This window comes from Plasmodium gallinaceum (genome assembly GCF_900005855.1).
Source record: "Plasmodium gallinaceum strain 8A genome assembly, contig: PGAL8A_v1_112, whole genome shotgun sequence".
NCBI classification, from domain to species: domain Eukaryota; phylum Apicomplexa; class Aconoidasida; order Haemosporida; family Plasmodiidae; genus Plasmodium; species Plasmodium gallinaceum.
In genome coordinates, this window is record NW_021628268.1 from 1 (window position 1) to 21,641 (window position 21,641).

At 18.7% G+C, this 21,641-nt stretch overlaps 2 protein-coding genes across 2 annotated transcripts, besides 7 other annotated features; both read left to right on the forward strand.

The window, feature by feature from the left end:
• Nucleotides 1-2,113: 2,113 nt before the first annotated feature.
• PGAL8A_00412100 (PIR-like protein) lies at nt 2,114-3,613 on the forward strand (the record flags this gene model as incomplete). Its single annotated transcript, XM_028672830.1, has 4 exons — nt 2,114-2,169; nt 2,282-3,140; nt 3,254-3,472; nt 3,548-3,613. The coding sequence occupies 4 exons, from the start codon at nt 2,114-2,116 to the stop codon at nt 3,611-3,613; spliced, it is 1,200 nt and encodes a 399-aa protein (XP_028529344.1).
• Nucleotides 3,535-4,237: a repeat region.
• Nucleotides 4,238-5,686: 1,449 nt separating this feature from the next.
• Nucleotides 5,687-6,367: a repeat region.
• Nucleotides 6,368-6,438: 71 nt separating this feature from the next.
• Nucleotides 6,439-7,038: a repeat region.
• A 158-nt stretch (nt 7,039-7,196) lies between these two features.
• Nucleotides 7,197-7,835: a repeat region.
• A 540-nt stretch (nt 7,836-8,375) lies between these two features.
• Nucleotides 8,376-9,296: a repeat region.
• Nucleotides 9,297-11,819: 2,523 nt separating this feature from the next.
• On the forward strand, nt 11,820-13,025 carry PGAL8A_00412200 (hypothetical protein; the record flags this gene model as incomplete). Its single annotated transcript, XM_028672831.1, has 1 exon — nt 11,820-13,025. The coding sequence occupies one exon, from the start codon at nt 11,820-11,822 to the stop codon at nt 13,023-13,025; it is 1,206 nt and encodes a 401-aa protein (XP_028529345.1).
• Nucleotides 13,026-15,726: 2,701 nt separating this feature from the next.
• Nucleotides 15,727-16,411: a repeat region.
• A 631-nt stretch (nt 16,412-17,042) lies between these two features.
• Nucleotides 17,043-17,457: a repeat region.
• Nucleotides 17,458-21,641: the final 4,184 nt, after the last annotated feature.

A 21,641-nucleotide genomic window follows, 5' to 3' on the forward strand; every position in this document is an offset into this window, starting at 1 on the left:
TAATTAAAATATAAGGATTAATATATTATTTATTCCTATTACATCAGTTAATTTAAAAAACATTTAAATAAGTTAATTAAATATAACTTATTTAATAAATAACTTTAAAAAAACAAATATCTAATTATTTAAACAATATATATAAAGAATATACATTTGTAGCATCAATATAATTTTGTAACATTTAAAATTAATATATCGTGCTACATGCTCTATATTGAGTTGTTTTCTCATTATTAAAGGAAAACTATCGATCACTTTACTAATAAATCAACTTATAGCGAGCATAAGAACAAATTTAGGGATAATTTGCTAATTGATATAATTTCATATAATTCTTAAAATTTAACAATTTTTCATAATAGGATGAATATATCTTTTTTTTCTTAATCATTTAAAGCAAATCCAAAATGTTTTTTTCATTATTATTTTTTTTTTATATATACTTTAATAAAAGTTATCTTTAATGGAGAAATTTCATATTTTAAAATTCTTCTAAATATTTATATTTTTTACTAGTATTTTTATAGAAATAAATTACATATAATTTTATTAATATACATGTTCCGGTTAACTGTACAATTACCTCAATAGGTAAGATATGCGCTATCATGTTTATTTCTTATTTCATAATTGATATATATGTATTATTCATTATTTTAAAGGCAATTATTACTTTTCTTTTTTATTAAATTGTTAACAATATGTAAAAATGGAAATGCATGCATATAAATTCTTAAATATTCTATTTCATTATTAAAGTTCAGTAGTTATCTCTAAGTATTTTTATGTAATGGATGAGGTAAAATTTTCACTAATTTGTTATTTTTTATTACAAAATATATTTTTTTCATTAGATACAATCATAAGTACCTTCTTATTAAATTTTCTTTAATTATTTGAGATAGTATTTTTATAAATTGAATTTATTTTTATTTATCTTTTCTTTTTGTTTTAATTTTTACTTTCATAAAAAGTATCATTCGATTTTAAATGCATTAATACAGTAAAATGAATAAAATTTAATTTAGAATGACTTTTTTAATGATCATTTAATTAGCATGCTACTAATTTTTTAAATTAACATTATAACAAAATCATAATTAATTGTATATTAAATATATTAAATAAATCCGATAACCTAGAAATCTTTAAAGAACTTACATTATTTGTATATCTTTTTTCACTACTATAGTATCCATATGATATAATAACTAATTTTATTATTGATTTAATACCATTATATATTCTTGTTTTTTTTATTAACGGTTTAAATAATTGTAATTTTTATCATATTTTTTTTTTTTTACGACATGTAGTATATTTTTCTTTCTATAAAAAATTAGTTTCTAATTTAATTCATTAAAAAACATAGTAAAAACTAAACGTATATATAATTGAATACATTTTAAATTAAACATTAGATATAACTATTTTAAATATTTCTTTTGTATTACATGCATAAGAATCTTTTATAATATATACTATAAATTACATATCTAAAATATTAAAAAAAAATTATTCATTGAATAGAAAAATCATTTTGTGTTTTAAAATTATTTACTAACAAATTATAGATATTTATTAGTAAATTTAAATTTTTAAATATTTATAATTTTTAATTTAATTATTCAATATGAAAGATTTGATGATTTATATTTAATGCTTAATTTGTTTTTGTTAAATATTAATTTATCATGTATAGATATTTTAAATCGAAAATAGTATAGTTAAAAAATATAAATATAATTTTTTATCTTTTTCATTGTTTCATTTTTCTTCATATTATTTGAGAACTGTTTTACTTTGTATATTTGAAAAAATTACAAGTATAATCTATAGGATTTCTATTTTTTTTAATTAATGTTACATTGAACAACGTATTAAGAACTATTCGATAATATTAGTAATTATTTTATATTCAAAAATTTTGTTTAATAATAATAAAATATATTTTTTTACAACATATTATTAGAATTACTTGAAATAATACAGAAAATTTTAATGGTATAAATATATATAAATCAAGTGATTTTTTTTGTAAATTTTACTAAATTCAGAGATAATGGAACATTCAAAAATAATAAAAATAAAAATATATTATTTCCCAATGATGATTATCTATGTTTATTTTTTAGTTTGTATATTCCAATATTTTTACAGTATAAAGTAATATTCATCATAAAAAATATATTTATATCTTATATTTTTGAAAATTTGCATTATTCTATAAAAAATAATTTTTATAATTTTAATTTTTTAATGTAATTCCACTTCATAGCTTTGAAATTGGAAAAAATAACCTAAAAACAGAATTATGTCTTAGATGTGGAAGAATTCTAGCAGAACAACAACGAGGAACAAGTAGTAGAAGAGTAAGATCAACCAATTCACATGAAAAATTTTTGGATATTTGGTTAAAGTATATTGAAGAAGATTTTTTTGATAATCTAAATAAATTAACTGAAAGTTTTACACCTAACAATACCCAGAATTTTTTAGAATGGATGTATCAAAAAGGTAGAAATATTACAAATGTATTAAATTTATCATCAGATCCTGAGGTAAAGAGTTTTTTTAATAAAACCCTGACTTCATGGAGAGGCTTTACAGATAAAGTTCTATTAGATAAGGCATTAGATACATTTATCCAAGAAAGAATGTTAAATGCTGCAAATGTAACAACAAATCTTAATGGTTCATCATCTACATCTGCATCATCACATAATTCACCATCTACCTCCATTTCATTACCCACACCAACTGAATCATCTAACATAACTACATTGCCCATATCTACTTTATCACCTGAATCAACTGTATCACCTACAACTGCTTTGTCATCCGACTCTGATTTATCATCATCAACCAGTTTTTTACCTACAATTTCATCAGATTCTCATAATAATTCTACGACTCCTATAAAAAATACAAGTGATTCTCCTACTATTCTTTCTACAAATGAAATAAATACTGCTACTGTTTTAACGAATAATCCAACTGCATTAATCCCTACACAACATGGTGGTGGCTTAACTGGTGCAACATGTACAGGATTATTATGTGGACCAGCTTTTGTTGCTCTTCCTGTTTCTGTTGCTCTTCTCGGGGGAGTTTTTTTTTTTGTTCTTCTTTATATGGTAAGATGAAGTTATTTATGCAAAAATATATATATATTTTTTTTTTCTTTTCAAACCATTTGTATAAATTAAAATTACATTCATTAAAAATAATTTTTTAATTTACAATATAGTATACTCCTGTTGGAAAATTTCTTGGAAGAGATAATCCAAAAAAAAAAAAAGCAAAGAAAAGATTAAATGAAATACCTATGGAATGTATAAATTCTCCTAAATTATTAAAAGTAAAAAGAACAGAAAATGCAAAGAGAAGTAGATTACATAGATTTCTTCGTGCATTCGGTTACGACAAGAATTTTCCCTATATAGATGAAGATATACCCTCAGATCAAGTAATATAATGGCAAAATCTTAACGGAGGAGAAATTCTAATATGTGTAACTAAATAACAGAGTGGTTAATAAAAGGCTTCATTAACCTTTTTGGCTATAAAAGGACTAGCTATGTGGAGAATACATAGTTGTGCTAACTAAAAAAAAAAAAAGAAAGAAAAAAAAAAAAAAAAAATTATTGGAATTTTTTTTTTGAGAAATGTTTCCTTCGAAAAAGATAAAGATAAAAATAAAAAAAAAAAAATAAAAAGATTTAAATTTTTTTTTTTCTTGAGGAGAGAGAGATTTTTTTACAAAAAGATAATAATGTTTTTGTAAAGCGTTTAATTTGCATAATATTTATATTTTGAATTTATGAGAGAAAATTTTATGCACATGAAGATAAAATTCTCACGTAATCAATATTCATATAATTTATTTGCATTTTTAATAAGTATTTGTGTTTTGTTAATTCAATAGCAATATAAAATGATTGTTGAATATAACTCATAATAAATAAACTAGTAATTATAATTAATTAATAATTAATGTTAAATCAGTATTTAAATTTTTAATAAAAATAAGAATTTATTTATTAAAATAAATAAATGCCTTTTGAAATAAAAGAATGCTGAATGAAGTAGATTATGATTAAAGATCACTCGTTCAAAGCATATAAAAATATACATAAGTATACAAAAATCGTAGAGTAATCTCTACATGCTCTTTATTAATTGGTTTGTTCAGTACTATAGTAAAGTCCCCGAACACTTAGTTAATAAATCACAGAGAGACAATATAATATTAAAATAACATAAATAAGTTTCATTTGGGTTTAATATATGATGTTTTTCTATTATTATTATATTAATGCTAAGGAAAAAATTTTTTTTTTTTCTAGCTACTTATTTTTATTTTTTGTTATATATAAAAAAGTGTAAATATTAAGAAATGTATTGTTTCTTTTATGAAATAAAAATTTACTTTATTATTAATTTGTTGTTTTCTATGTTTAACAGTTTTATAAAGCATAGGATGACTAATTTCATAAAAAGTACGTAAAATAATATATATTATGTTTTTTAAAGCAATTATTTCTATAATAGTAAAAAGAGAATATATTATGTTTAAATGTTTAACTATGAAAAATTTATAATATTTAATACATAGTACTAATATATAATATATGAAGCATTTTATGCAAGTTAACTGGTAAATTAACTTTTTAATTTATTCTTCAATTGTTCAAAGACATTGATAAAATATTAAGAAAAAAAATTAAAAAAGATAATGTAAAATAATATCAATTACATTTGTTAATGTTATTAATACTCTTGATGTAAATTAAAAAAATAATTTTTTAGTAATTAATATTTATATATTACATAATAAGCATTTTCATAAGCTTACATGAATTGAACAAATGAAAATATTATCACAAAATATTTTTATTCTTTCTATTTTTTCATTTATCTTTTTTTGCAAAAAAAAAAAAATTATTAGTAATCACATACAAATAAAATATATATAAAAAAATATTTCTTCTTAACTTGAAAACGGTTGCAAATCAAAATCAATTCAATTTGAATATGTTTCGATCTTCTAAAATTTAGAGAGTTTCGATTTATAAATATTTTTATTCCTCTAAGATATGGAACATTCCATTTTGTATGTGATTTGTTAATTACCTACTAACAAACTTCTATAAATTATTTACACGCAAATTAGTAAGGAACATGCAGAATAGTGTCCATTAATTTTGTCTATTATCATATATTTTTCCTATAAATAAGAAAGCATTATATAATTGAATTACATCGTATGAATAATTAAATTATACAACATTATATTTCTTTAAAAAAAGTATGTTTATCCAATATTTTATTTAATTTTATCTATCTAATTAATTTATAAGATATTTAAAAAGATTAATAAAAAGAGCACTTATATTCAGTAATTCTAAAATATTTATTATAAATATAAAATTTTGATTAAATATATAAATAATGATTCTAAAACAATTAATTATTTTTCATGAATATTATTTTTTTCATTTAGAAATAATAAAAAAAAATTTTTGCTTTAAATTGGAGTAATTTTTGAAAATAATATTAATAATTTTAACGAAAAATTATTATTTTATATGAAATAAATATTTTACAAATAATTAAAGTATTTTATAAAGGATATTTATGCTTTAATGAAAATAAGGAGAAGCCTTTACTAAAAGAGTACTTTATTAATTGCCTCTTCATTGAATTTGTTATAAGTATTGAAGAAACAAATTAATAAAGTATATGTAGAGTTTCCTCTACTAATTTAATGAATTTATGTATAATTTTAATACTATAATCCAATAAACTGTTTTTATATATTACCTATTTCATTGATCATTTGTTTTATTAAGAGGCTTTTATTTACTTTAATAAAAATCCTCATTTTTATTAACAATTAAAATTTTAACTTAACATGATTCCTAATTAAATATATTTCTACTTACTACGTTATGAACAATATTTAGTATCTAAAGTCCGCCGTTTTTATATTAACAAACGTAAGTAGTTGATTAAGTACATATTAAATTTTGAAAACATTACAAATATGAAAATTTTATTATAGTTAATATAAAATTTTTTCTTAAAAACTCAAAATAAAAATTCACTACAAAAGAAAATTCTTTATTCTTTAAATTACTTTTTATATTTTTCAACAAACTTTTTTCATCCATCTCTTTTTTTTTCCAAAAAAAAAAAATAATACTTTTTTATATATTTAATTTATAAAAGAAAACAATAAAAATTATCATCCAATTTTTTTTCTTTTTTTTTATCTAACTCTTGCATAGATTACTATTTATTTTCCATATAACTAGTTATTTTATTCTCAAAGAAGTTAATAATCTCTCTTATTAACCATTTTGATAGTATTAAAAAAACAAATTAATAAGTAGAACATAAAAAAAACTCATTTTATTTTTATTACATTAAAATATTGATTTATTAACTGGGTTTTCGGTGACTTTGCTAGAGTACTGAACAAACAAATTAATAAAGAGCATGTGGAGATACCTCTACGATTTTGGTGTATTTACATATACTTTTATATGCATTGAACGAGTGATTCTTAATTATGTGCTCTACTTCGTTCGGCATTCTTTAATTTCAATAGGCATTTATTTATTTTAATATAAATCCCTATTTTTTTTAAAAATTTAAATCCTTATTGAATATTGATTGTTAATTAAATGTAAATTAATTGTTTCTTTGTAATGAGTTATTTTTAGCAATTTAAATATATTGCTGTTGAATTAACAAACATAAACAATTAGTAAAAATGCAAATAAATTATATGAATATTAATTACGTGAGAATTTTGTCATATGTATAAAATTTTCTCTCACAAATTAAAAATATAAACATTATGCAAATTAAACTCTTTTATGTAAACATTATTATCTTTTTAAGATCTTATTTTTATTGGTACTAAATCTTACTCTCGATTTTTATTTTACCAATTTTCTTTTCTCTCTCTTTAATTCAATCCTTTAAAAAAAAAATAAATATATATTTTTTTTTTTTTTTTTACGTCTCTCCATTTTTCAAAAGAAAAATATCTCCAAAAAAAATTCAATAATTTTTTTTTTTTTTTTTTTTTTTTTTTTTCGCCTGTGCACAACCAACTACGTATTCATCATATAGCTAGTCCTTTTTATTACCAAAAAGGCTAATGAAGCCTTTTGTTAACCACTTTGCTAGAGTACTGAACAAATAAATTAATAAAGAGCATGTAAAGTTGCCTCTACGGTTTTCATGTATTTATATATATTTTTTAATGCTTTGAACGATTTATCCTTAATTATGTAATTTACTTCATTCAGCATTCTTTAATTTCAATAAGAGTATATTTACTTTAATAAAAATCCTTATTTTTATTAAAAATTTAAATCCTTATTGAACATTAATTATTAATTAATTGTAAATTACCTGTCTATTTGTTATGAGTTACATTCAGCAATTAATATATATTGCTGTTGAATTAACAAACATAAACAATTATTGACAATACAAAAAAAATTATATATATTAATTGCGTGAAAATTTTATTGTTATATGTAAAAAATTTTCTTTTACAAAATTCATCAAAATCATATATTATTCCCAAAAAAAAAAAAATTCTTTTTTTTTTTTTTTTTCTTACCAATTGATTCTTTTTTTATCAATTTTTTTTCCTAACGGTCTTTGTACTTTTTTTAAAAAAAAAGTACAAACAAAAAAAATTGATCATCATTTTTTTTTATTTGTGTATGCATTTCCAATTTCGTATTCTTCATTTAACTAGTCCTTTTATTTTCCATAAAGGTTAATAATGCATATTATTAACCACATGCAGAAATAAAAAGTTTTTACTTATTTTATTTATTTAAATATGATTGAAAAGAGGTGATAGCACTATTTATAAACCAAAACTCCTATATGTAATCTTTTTATTGTATTAGAAATTCAAAATGGAAAATAATATCTTTTACTTACTAGGTATTAAATGGTTCTTGAAGATAGACCTTAAAAAAATATTTTATAATATTTCATCAAAATAAAATAGTAAAAAACATACAGGTTTTATATTACCCATTTATGTATATTTTTTATTTAATATATTTCCATTTTGATTCAAAATGAGTTCTGCATAATTTCCAAAAATAATGGAAAATATTTTTAAGGACTTAATTCAAGAAAAACATATAGTTGTATGTGCTGGTGATAATATCATTTTAATGAAAAAAATAATTCGACATTTTAAAATATTAAGAGAAATATGTAAAATTCTTATCAACAGTTACATAGTGGTTAATAAAAGGCTTTATTAACTTTTTTGGAAAATAAAAGGACTAGTTATATGAAGAATATGTAGTTAGTCATGCACACACAAAAAAAAATGAACAATTTTATTTTGTTTGTATTTTTATAAAAAAAAAAATTTATAAAAAAAGAAATCAATTGGAAAAAGATTTGTTACCAATAAGAATGAGATAAAAAAAAAAGATTTTCTTTTTTTTTTTTGGGAAGTAGGATTTAATTAATTTTGTAAGAGAAAATTTTATATATATAACAATGAAATTTTCACGTAATTAATATTTATATAATTAATTTGTATTGTCACTAATTGTTTATGTTTGTTAATTCAACAGCAATATATATTAATTTCTGAACATAACTTATAACAAAGAAATTGAATATACATTTAATTAATAATCAATATTGAATAAAGATTTAAATTTTTAACAAAAATAAAGATTTGTTTTAAAGTAAATAAATGCCTATTGAAATTAAAGAATGCTGAACGAAATAGATCACATAATTAAGGATCACTCGTTCAAAACATTTAAAAATATATACAAATACATCAAAACCATAGAGGCAACTTTACATGTTCTTTATTAATTTATTTGTTCAGTACTCTTGCAAAGTCACCGAACACCCAGTTAATAAATCAATTCGCGACAACGGCAGGAAAGCGAAACCAGCACAAACAAAATCGACTTTAGATTAGCTATTATTAATCATTGAGGAAGAAATAGATAAGCTTGGATTGAAGATACTGGAGGACATAGTTTCTTTTCATAAGTCTTATGTATTCAAGGCCAAAAAGGATAATGAATCAACAGAAGTAAAAATTATAAAAGAAATTCCAAAATTAGCAAAAGGATCACTAAAGGAGTATTTTGAATGGTTTACGTATTTTGAAAAGAAAATAAACATGCAAGGGTTCTCTAGGAAAGAGACATGCATGATACTTGAGTCCTTGCTACGAACAACATATGGAGATGAGATTGTAGAAATAGCTACTATATTGCTCGAAAATTAACAAATTTAAACAATTAAAAAAGTGCAAAAATAAATTATATAAATACTAAAAAGCACGAAAGTTGTATTGTTAATATAAAATTTTATATAAATTTAAACAAATTGACTACAAGAAAGCTTTTTAGTAGAAAACTCCTTTTTAATTTTCAACAGTTTAATCCTTTTTTAAAAAAAATACATATTTTATGTATTTAAAAAATTACAAAAAGAAAAAAAAAAATTAACAGTTAATTTCTTTTTTTATCTATCACTTTCATAGCAATGTATACTCCATACATCTCTTGCTTTTTTTTTTTTTTTAAAATGTTAATAATTCTCTTTAGTAAACAACCATATACAAGTTTATATTCTTCAGTTTTATAAAATTAAAGTATAGAATACAAATGTTTCTTTATATATATATGCATGTTGTTTTACAGTTTTTTTCGTTGCATATGTATATTAATTTTTATTTTATTAAAATAATAATAAAAATTATGATATATTATTTATAAGGAAAATAGCATTTAACGAAATGAATATTTTGAAAAGGATAGATAAAAGATAAGGAGTAGATATATATAATTATCTAAAAATAAACATATATAGAGAAAAAGTATTCATACCAAAAATATTATTTTTACATTTGTATGAGATATTTATTATATGTTGTATAAGCATTATATATAAATCTTATATATTTTTAAATAACTGAAGGCATAATCACAAATTCAACTTAATAAAAAAGGTATTTAAAAACAATAAAATTGATGGACATTTTCATAAATTTTTTTTTGTTAATTTGTTTTTTAAAATATTTCATAAAAGTCTTTAAATGAATAGTTAATAAATGATGATTAAAGTAATTCTTACAAAAAATAAAATCAATAGATACATTTATGTATACTCTCATTAATTTGTCTATTAAATACTCTGCAAATTCCTTTAAACACAAAGCTAATAATTTCAATGGTAAAGATGTTACTTATTCACATAGATTAACAAAATAATTTGTATAAAATTGTTATATAAAAAATCTAAAAAATTTAATAGAAATTAAATATTTTTAACATAATTTCTATACTTATATCCAAAAATAGTATAATATTAAATTATAACCCAAAAAAAACTATAAAACAGAAAAAATAAATAATATATAATTTAATTATAATAATAGATGCTAAATATCAAAATAACTAAAATGCAATAGCATTAAATTATAACTTATTTGAATTTTCTTGAAAAAAATAAAATTAAAATAGAAACTAATTTTGACTCTTAGTTTTATTAAACAAAGAAAATATTATAAATAAAAATAAAGAATAAAACAAAAAACTACAATATAATAAAAGTAATCATTCACATCATATATTTAATAATTTTGTATTACATAAAAAAAAAATTTTTTTCTTTAAGTTCATTTTAACTTTTCATAATAATTTTTGTAAAATCAAAATTAAAATTAATAAAAAAATTATTTTATTATAAATTTTTTTTGCTACTAATAGAATTTAAACAGCAAATTGTTGTATATTTATAACATTTTTTTTTTTTACTTTTCATCAGTGCTTTTTTTGGTAGTTTAATTATTTAATTTTATGTCAATTTATATTTCAACATATTCATGTATTTCGTTTTAAAGTTTTTATTTTTTTAAATGTAATTTTTATATTTATTCTGTTAAAAAATTTTTAATGCATGCAATACTTTGATTGATATTTATAATAAAAAAAATTACAAAAAAAAAATAGGATGTATCATTTAGTTTTATATTAATTTTTTTTAAAAATATTAAATAAAAAATTTGTATATATAACATTTAATTTTATTATATTAAAATATAAAGTTATTCTTACAATATCAATGCTCCCAATTGTTTTAATTTATTTTTAACATATGCAATATTAAACAAATGCTTATTTTTTTAAGCACCATTTGACAATTGTTTGAATTATTTTTAATTTTATTTTTTTTGAAATGACCATCAATAGAAAAGCTTAATTCTAAAATATATTCTTTTATAATTTAACGGATATTTTATGTTGCAAAGTATGAGTTTATTTTAAATTTTAATTCAGCATTCAATTAAACATAAGTAATAAGAAAATGCTAGGTGAAAATTTAAAATGAACATTATTTTTATAAAATAAGCCATTTCAATAAATTTAAAAAAGAATAATAAATTACAAAGAATAAAGTTAAAAATTAGAAAAGTAAAATTATAAATTAACATAGTATTATAAATTAGAAAAGGTAAAATTATAAATTATTAATTGTAAATTAGATAAAATTATAAATTCGAAAAAAAAATTTTAAGGTTGCTTAAGTAATAAATTGATATATTAAAAGAAGTGAAAAAATTTTAATGGAATCTTTTAATAAAAGCAATTATAATTTATTAATTTATAATCATTTTACTTTATATACGATGAACACATTTTAATATTATATGCATATTTTTTTATTAATTTTTACATGTATATTATTGAGTAGGATAACATAAGTTAATTTTTTTTTTTTTTATAAAAATGAATATCTTAAAAGCATTTAATTTTTATATCATATTATTGGTTCCTTACTTTATAATATTTATTCTTGACTTTCGTTTATTACGAAAATCATTTAATCATATATTACAAATAGATTATCATGAAATGAAATTAATATCACAGAGGAGTCTTGCAGAAAGTATTCCATATGTACGTGAATTTTATAGTAAAACTAAAGATGATGATACATTTTTAGAAAAGGATAATTTTATAATTAAATTCCCATATTCAGAGTATCTTTTATCTCAAGAACTATTTTTTAAAGTGAATAGTGAAAATTATAGCATAGAACAAGCTACAAATGATATGGAAAGTATGCTTGAAAAAATTAACAGTAGATTTTATTTTGAAGGAATAACTTTACCTCTTCGTGAAATGTTTAATATATTAAACAGAATGATTGAACGTGTTATGGAACTTCCTATAGAATCACGTATGACTAGGGAAAACCTTTTGCAAAAAATTTTTGAGTTGGAGAAATGTGCAACTGAAGAATTACTGAAAAGTTTAATTACTAGTGATGAAGAAGTAAAATATAATATTAAAGATAATATGGATAAAATATTAGATTTAGTTCGTAGAAAATTAAGTTTACAAAATATCACATTATCAGATAGTGTTATCACAAAGATAGCTACCAGAATAAGCCAATCTGTTGATAGCGCCGTAATTGTTTATAATGAGAAATTTAAGAATGCTCCTTGGAAGAATGAGGAATATGTTCAATTATATTCTAATTTACATTATGAAGTCATGAAGGATTTACTAGATATAATTTATAGTAAAGATTACAGCCATACAGCAAGAGATGTTTTCTTTGATTCTAAACTTATAATGCAAACAATAAATGGTATCGCTAAAAAAAACAATATTTTATTGTCATATGCTCAACTTAGAAATATGTTTATTAGAGTAAAAGAATGCATTAGACTTACCTCTTTAGAATCAATATCAAAAAGTAGAATTTCGAATATGTTGAAAATTTTTCTCCTTGAGAGTGATTTAGTTTATGAAATCGCAATGCAGATTCTTAATTCCGGTGTGCAGGAAGATGATATAGAATATATTGCTATGACGAAAGCTAAAACTGATAATTTATTAGAGTCACAAAATATTCCATTACCAGAAGATGTTGAACAAATGGCATATAGAATAAAGATTTATGTTTCAGATATTATTAGTTAAATTATTTTTAATAAAACATACAATTAATATATAATTATGTAATCATATTTATACCTTCATAATTTGTAAATTTTTTAAATTTATATGTTTTGAGAAAAGTTATATACATATATTTATGAAGGAGTTCACAGTAAATACTATTAACAATGAAGAACATTATTATAATATACATGTACGATTTTTTAAATTTAATTCTTTAAAATTTGATTTAAAAATTTAAATTTCTATGTCAAATATAATAGATTGTCACAATAATTTTTAATAAATGTTTTTTTTTTACTAAAATTATTTTTTAATTATCTCTTAAAGGATAATCATAAATATATAACATATTAAGAGAATACAAAGAAATTTTTACTAAATTCAATCGTTAAAATTTTATATATAAGCTTCAATTAAATCTAATTGTGTGCTTAATTAGTTAATATCATATAAATCTAAGCAATGGATGCTCATTAAACCTAAATAAACATTTCACATATATATAAACATAATGTCTTTAATAAAAATGTTACCTCTCAGTATTTTTATTGCTTCTTTTGTGTATGTGTCTCTACATTTACGTATTTGGACAATAAAAGAAATTAATAATCCTATATGAAATAGTAATAACGTATAATAAAAACATAGTTTAATCATGCATATTAAATAGATAAAAAAATAAAATAAAAAAAAAAAATGAAAATATTTATTACTTTTTTTTTTTATTTCTATATATTTCTTTATTAAATATAGTTTTAATTTTAACTTTATATATTTTTTTTTTTTTTTTTTTTTTGTAATTTATTGAATTGTGTTGAAATTTAGCCATTCTAATTAATATTTAAACCAAAAAAATAAAATCCTAATTTATAACAAAAATAAAAAGGGATTTTGTTTTTGCTAATATATTATTTATTCATTCGCCATTGAAACTTTTGTAATTCTATTAATAGTAAATTTAATAAAAGCATGTAGAAAAATCCATAATTATGTTCTTTATTGAAATGAATATAATCTTAATTTAACTTATAATAATTTATTAATTAATTTCTACTTCATTATTTATTTTAAATTAATATTCGCATAATCATATCAACATTTTATAAGATATCAAACACTCCATTACATGTAGAATTCTCCATTAAACTAAAATAAAATTAAAATAATTTCTTCTCATTGCTGAACATAACAAAAATTAATAAATAAATAATTTATTTTTTAAATCATTAATAAAACAAAAATAAAAAAAAAATTATCAATAAAGCGTACATGTTTATGCAAATTTGTTTTCTCTTTTTAAATATTCATTCTAAGAAAAAAAAATTTTTTTGTTTGTCTTCCAAAAATATAAAGGAGTGATCTTTTTTTTTTTTACACTATTTCTAGAGTCCTATACTTTAGTGTACATCTTTCATTATACATATAAATATTTGTATAAATTACATGCACAAATAAAGTTGAATATATTTTTAATTAATCTTTGTTACAGCTAAAAACAAGGTTAATAATACTATATACTGACAAATATTTAACTTTTTGATCTCTTTAAAATACTATTAATAACCTTAATATAAATTTGCTAATTTAGGTTAAGAGTTTATTATTCATTTAATTAATAATTTTAAATGTTATTCAATTTTTTTACAAAAATAATAATTTTTATTAAAATAAATAAATTCTCATCTAAGCAAATTATTTTAATGAAATTTAGTCATTTTAACATAAATATCATTTTACAACTAAAATTAGTAGATATACATATATATTCTCCTTTTTATTTTGATTTTTCAATATTTTATCAATAAAAGATATCTTTTGCTTTTTTAAAATTTTAATACAATAAAAAGAATCCCGTATAGAAAATTCCAGTAAATATAAGATATTTGAAAAATTTGAATATTAAAATATGTATAAAAAAAAAAAAAAATTATACAAAATAAAATATACAGCAACTTTTAAAAAAAAAAAAATTTCAATGATTTTTCGTGTATATGATTTTTTTTAAAACATAATTTCTCATAAAACTATTAAAAAATATAACTAAAAAGTCAATATATAAAAAATATTTGTTTATTTCATAGTATAAGGAAAATTATATAAAAACTTTATAATTATTCATAAGAAGTAATTTTATAATAATTGACATATTAGATATTTTTCTACATTTTCTTTATTAATTTTATTGCTTAAAATATAGAAAAAGAATTAAATGGTTCAATTAATAAATGAATTCATTAGAAATATCATTGAGAAAAAAAATAAGTCAATATATAGAATGTCTGAGTGAAATGTTTACTCAATAGTTGATTTATTAACTGGTTACCCGGTGACTTTGCTGGGGTACTGAACAAATAAATTAATAAAGAGCATGTAGAGTAGCCTCTACGGTTTTTATATATTTATATATATTTTTAAATGCTTTCAACGAGTGATCCTTAAATATGTAATTGGTTAATAAAAGGCTTCATTAAACTCATTCGTAATAAAAAGGACTAGCTATATGAAGAATACGTAGTTTGTTGTGCACACGGAAAAAAAAAAAAAAAAAAAAAAAAATTATTGAATTTTTTTTTTGATTTTTTTTCTTTTAATAAATGGAGATACGTAAAAAAAAAAAATATATTTATTTTTTTTAAATGATTTAATTGAGAAGAAAAAGATTTGTAAATAAAAATCAAGAGTAAGATTTAGTACCAATAAAAATGAGATCATAAACAGATATTTTATTAACTGGGTGTTCGGTGACTTTATTAGAGTATTCAACAAACAAATTAATAAAGAGCATGTATAGCTGCCTCTACAGTTTTAATATATTTATATATTTTTTTAAATGCTTTGAATGAGTGACCCTTAATTACGTAATCTACTTTATTCAGCATTCTTTAATTTCAATAGGCATTTATTTACCTTAATAAAAATCCTTATTTTTATTAAAAATTTAAATCCTTATTGAACATTAATTATTAATTAAATGTAAATTACTAGTTTATTTGTTATGGGTTACATTCAGCAATTAATATATATTTTTGTTGAATTAACAAACATTAACAATTATTGACAAATATCAAAATTTATATAAATATTAATTACATGAAAATTTTATTGTTATATGTATAAAATTTTCTCTTACAAAATTCATTAAAATCATCTTTCCTTCCCCCAAAAAAAAAAAATCTTTTTTTTTTTTTTTAATATCTCATTCTTATTGGTAACAAATCCTTTTCCAGTTGAATTTTTTCTTTAATCAATTTTTTTCTTTCCTGACGTCTTTTTTTTCAATAAAAATGCAAACAAAAAAAATCATCAAATTTTTTTTTTTGTGTGTGTGCATGACCAACTATATATTGTTCATATAACTAGTCCTTTATTTTTCCAAAAAGGCTAATAAAGACTTTTATTAACCAGTAGGTAACTAATAAATCAATGCTTGAGGAGAAAAAAAAGATATGGAAGTAGTGTTTAAAAGAATAAAAACAGTAATTTATGGGATATTATGAGGAAAAGTTATTTAATGATTTTTTAGAAGAATGTAAAAATAAAGAAGAATATGAGAAAAAATTAATTAAAGGAAGTATAATAAAAGTAGAGAAAATGCATGGGATATAGAAGAAATAGAGCAAGAAGGAAATAATGAAACAAAGAGATTCAAAAGGAAGAAAAAATTGATATTCAAAGTATATATAGAGATACATGTGTAAGTATTAAGAGAATAAAAAAAATAATAATGTGTGATAAACAGAAAATCATTTTTAATAGAAAAATAGTAGAATTGAAAATACAGAAAAATTTGGATGAGTAAGTGATCTACAAATAGTATTATAGGTCTATTTTAAAATATACTTAAATGTATGAATAAAAATGTTATTACTCGTGCATGCTTTGTTAATAAAAGGCTTCATTAACCTTTTTGGTAATAAAAAGGACTAGCTATATGAAGAATACTTAGTTGGTTGTGCTAACGCGAAAAGGAAAAAAAAAAAAAAATTATTGGAATTTTTTTTGAGATATTTTTCTTTTGAAAAATGAAGATACGTAAAAAAAAAAAAAAAAAAAGATATTTATTTTTTTTTTTGAGAGGATTGAAATAGGATAATAAAGAGAGAAAAATTGGTTAAATAAAAATCGAGAGTAAGATTTAGTACCAACAAAATGAGTTCTTAAACAAATAAAAATGTTTACATAAAAGAATTTAATTTGCATAATATTTATATTTTTAATTTGTGAGAGAAAATTTTATACATATGACAATAAAATTTTCACGTAATTAATATTCATATAATTTATTTTCATTTTTACTAATTGTTTATGTTTGTTAATTCAACAGCAATATATTTAAATTGCTGAACATTGCTCATAACAAAGAAATAAAAAATTTACATTTAATTAATAGTCAATATTCAATAAGGATTTTTATTAAAGTAAATAAATGCCTATTGAAATCAAAGAATGCTGAACGAAGTAGAGCATATAATTAAGAATCACTCGTTCAAAGCATATAAAAGTATATATAGATACACCAAAATCGTAGAGGCATCTCTACATGCTCTTTATTAATTTGTTTGTTCAGTACTAGAGCAAAGTCTCTGAACGTCTAGTTAATAAAACAATGCTAAAATGATAAGAAAATGTTCTCATGTAAACTAATACATTAAAAAAAAAAATATGTACATAAAAAATATATACCATAAAAAAAGAATATAGATATATTCTATTTCATTTTGTTATTTATATGTTACAACTATAAAAAAAAAAGTATTTATTTATTTTCTTATGTTTATGATACTAACATAAAAAGACATGAAATTTTAAAGAAAAATTTGGTTTTTTTATTTATTTTTTTTTGTAATGGAAGTGGGATGTATTTTTTTTTATATGAAATTAAAAATGTAACGTTAAGAATTACATTTATAGAGTATCATATACATTAACTTAAGTAATAATTAACTGTTATAACTAATATTTGATATTAATTAGCAAAAGTAAATAATTTTCCAAAAATTTTATTTTAATTTAAACAAAATTAATAGAGTTTTCTCTACATACTCTTTATTAATTTGTTTGTTCAATAATATCAAAATCATTAAATATACAATTAATAAATCAGTGAACTAATATGATAGATATAGTGGAATAAGAAAGTCTGAATGACATATTAGAAAGAAAAAGGATAATATAGAAAAATTATTTCTAGATTTAAAGATTCTGTTATACGTAAATCACTAAAAAAAAATATGTATAAAAAAAAAAAAAAAAATTATCTTCTTTTATTATTTTTAGTTTAATTATTTTTTTTTAAAAAATTTAGTATTATTACAAAAATTTTATATTTTTGAGGATAAAATTTTTATTATCAAAAAATAAGTTATGCAAATTTAGTCATCAATTTTTACGCATTTTTACTAATTTAAAACCAATGGAAATAAATTGCTAAACACTTAATCATAAAATTATTATTAAATATTTTTTCCTGGAAATGAGTAATTAATGAGTATTTATATTTTTAATAAAAATGAGGTAATTTTTATTAAAGTGAATAAATTCCCCTTAATGCATTAAATGCTCAACGACATAAACTATAAATATAAAGTTTACTTATATGTTTGGTTAATATAATTTTTACATTAATTAAATTATTAAACATTCTCTTAATTAATTTTTCTATTCATTATTCTATAGGAGTAGACAGAAAATCAATAAATTGAAATGTGAATAACGTAATATATTTGTTAATTTTCTAAAATTTTATTTTAGTAATATTCTTGTTTAGTGTTTATTTATTTAATAAATATTAATTATTTCTTTTTTATTTTTTTTTTTCTTTTTACATACAGCATTATTTCATTTATATTCTATTGTATTTATACAATATTTCTTTTTTTTTTTCATTATTTTTGTTAATATTTATCTTGTTTTAAAAAAAAAAATATATATATATAGAATATTCAACTAGGATTTATCAAATTGTGTTTTGGATTCATTCTTATATCGGAAAACTTATTTTTATTTTAACTATTATAATACTACAAATATTAAATAAAATAAGATATTTATTGTGCTACTTTAATGTAATATGTTAAATTATTTCTGTTAATACACCAACAACATCATTTTTATATATTCATATTTTATGTGTTAAATCTTCAAAATTTTATATTTTTACTAATAAAATATATTAATATCTTTTTATGAAGTAATAGCTACTAATACAAAAAACTGAGAGTTAAACATACAAATTCTTCAGTTAATAAAAAAAAAAATATTATTACTTTTTTTTAAATATCTTTTCAATTTATTCTAGATAGTTAAATTTTTTTTTTTTAAATAATGATAAAAAATTATATTTAGTTAATTTAATTTTAAAATCAATAAATAATTCAATTGAAATTTTGAAAGAAAATTAAAAAGTATTTTATTTTTATTATTATTTAATTTTTATGTGTTTTTGAATATTGTTAGTAGCTTCAATGTAAAATTATTAGTTTATTTTAAAGAATTGTTTTACATAGAATCAGTAGTTTTGGAAAGAATTTATGTTTTTAATAAGGATAAATTTTTATTAAAATAAAAAAAAAACTTTAAAAAAATAAATTTTTAATTATATAAATAATATATATAAGGTATATACATTGGTAGCATCAATATAATCTGGTAACATTTAAATTTAATATACCATGCTTCATGTTATGTATTAACTTGTTTTCTCATTAATAAAGGAAAACTATTGATCACTTTACTAATAAATCAATTTATAGTGAGAAGCAGAATGAATTTAGGTATAATTTGTTAAATGATATAATTTCTTATAATTCTTAAAATTTAATATTTTTTTTAATAGGATAAATATATCTTTTTTCTCTTAATCATTTAAAACAAATCCCAAATTTTTGATTCATTATTTTTTTTTTTCTTTATATATACTTTAATAAAAGTTATATTAAATGCAAAAACTTTATTTTTTGAAAATTCTTTTAAATATTTATATTTTTTACTAGCATTATTATAGAAATAAATTACATATAATTTTATTCACATACATGTTACAGTTAACTGTAAAATTACTTCAACAAGTAAAATATGTGCTATCATATTTTTTTCTTATTTCATAATTGATATGTATATATTATTTATTAGTTTAAAGGATATTGCTTTTTTTTTTTTTTTATTAAATTATTAATAATATGTAAAAATTGAAATACATGCATATAAATTTTTAAATATTCTATTTCATTATTAAAGTTCAATAATTATATCCAAGTATTTTTATGTAATGGATGAGGTAAAATTTTCACTAATTTGTTATTTTTTATTACAAAATATATTTTTTTCATTAGATACAACCATAAATATGTATTTATTGAATTTTTTTTTAATTATTTAAGATAGTATTTTTATAAATTGAATTTATTTTTATTTATATTTCCTTTTTAGTTTAATTATTACTTTCATAAAATTTATCATTCTATTTCAAATAAATTAATACAGTAAAATGAATAAAATTTAATTATGAATTATTTTTTTTACAATCTCTTAATTAGCATGCTGTTAATTTTTCAAATTAACATTATAACAGAATCATAATTAATTGTATATTAAATATATTAAATAAATTCAATAACCTAGAAATCTTTAAAGAACTTACATTATTTGTATATCTTTTTTCACTACTATAGTATCCATATGATATAATAACTAATTTTATTATTGATTTAATACCATTATATATTCTTGTTTTTTTTATTAACGGTTTAAATAATTGTAATTTTTATCATATTTTTTTTTTTTTACGACATGTAGTATATTTTTCTTTCTATAAAAAATTAGTTTCTAATTTAATTCATTAAAAAACATAGTAAAAACTAAACGTATATATAAATGAATACATTTTAAATTAAACATTAGATATAACTATTTTAAATATTTCTTTTGTTTTACATGCATAAGAATCTTGTATAATATATACTATAAATTATATATCTAAAATATTAAAAAAAAATTATTCATTGAATAGAAAAATTATTTTGTGTTTTAAAATTATTTACTAACAAATTATAGATATTTATTAGTAAATTTAAATTTTTAAATATTTATAATTTTTAATTTAATTATTCAATATGAAAGATTTGATGATTTATATTTAATGTTTAATTGGTTTTTGTTAAATATTAATTTGTCATATATAGATATTTTAAATCGAAAATAGTATAATTAAAAAACATAATTATAATATTTTATCTTTTCATTGTTTCATTTTTCTTCATATTATTTGAGAACTACTTTACCTTGTATATTTGAAAAAATTACAAGTATAATCTATAAGATTTCTATAGTTTTTAATTATATGTTACATTGAACAACGTGTTAAGAACTATTCGATAATATTAGGAATTGTTTTATATTCAAAAATTTTGTTTAATAATAAAAAAATATATTTTTTTACATCATATTATTAGAATTACTTGAAATAATACAGAAAATTTTAATGGTATAAATATGTGTAAACCAAGTGATATTTTTTTTTAAATTTTACTAAATTTAGAGATTATGGAACATTCAAAAATAATAAAAATATTTCATTTCCCAATGATGATTATCTATATTTATTTGTTAATGTGTGTATTCCTATATTTTTACAGT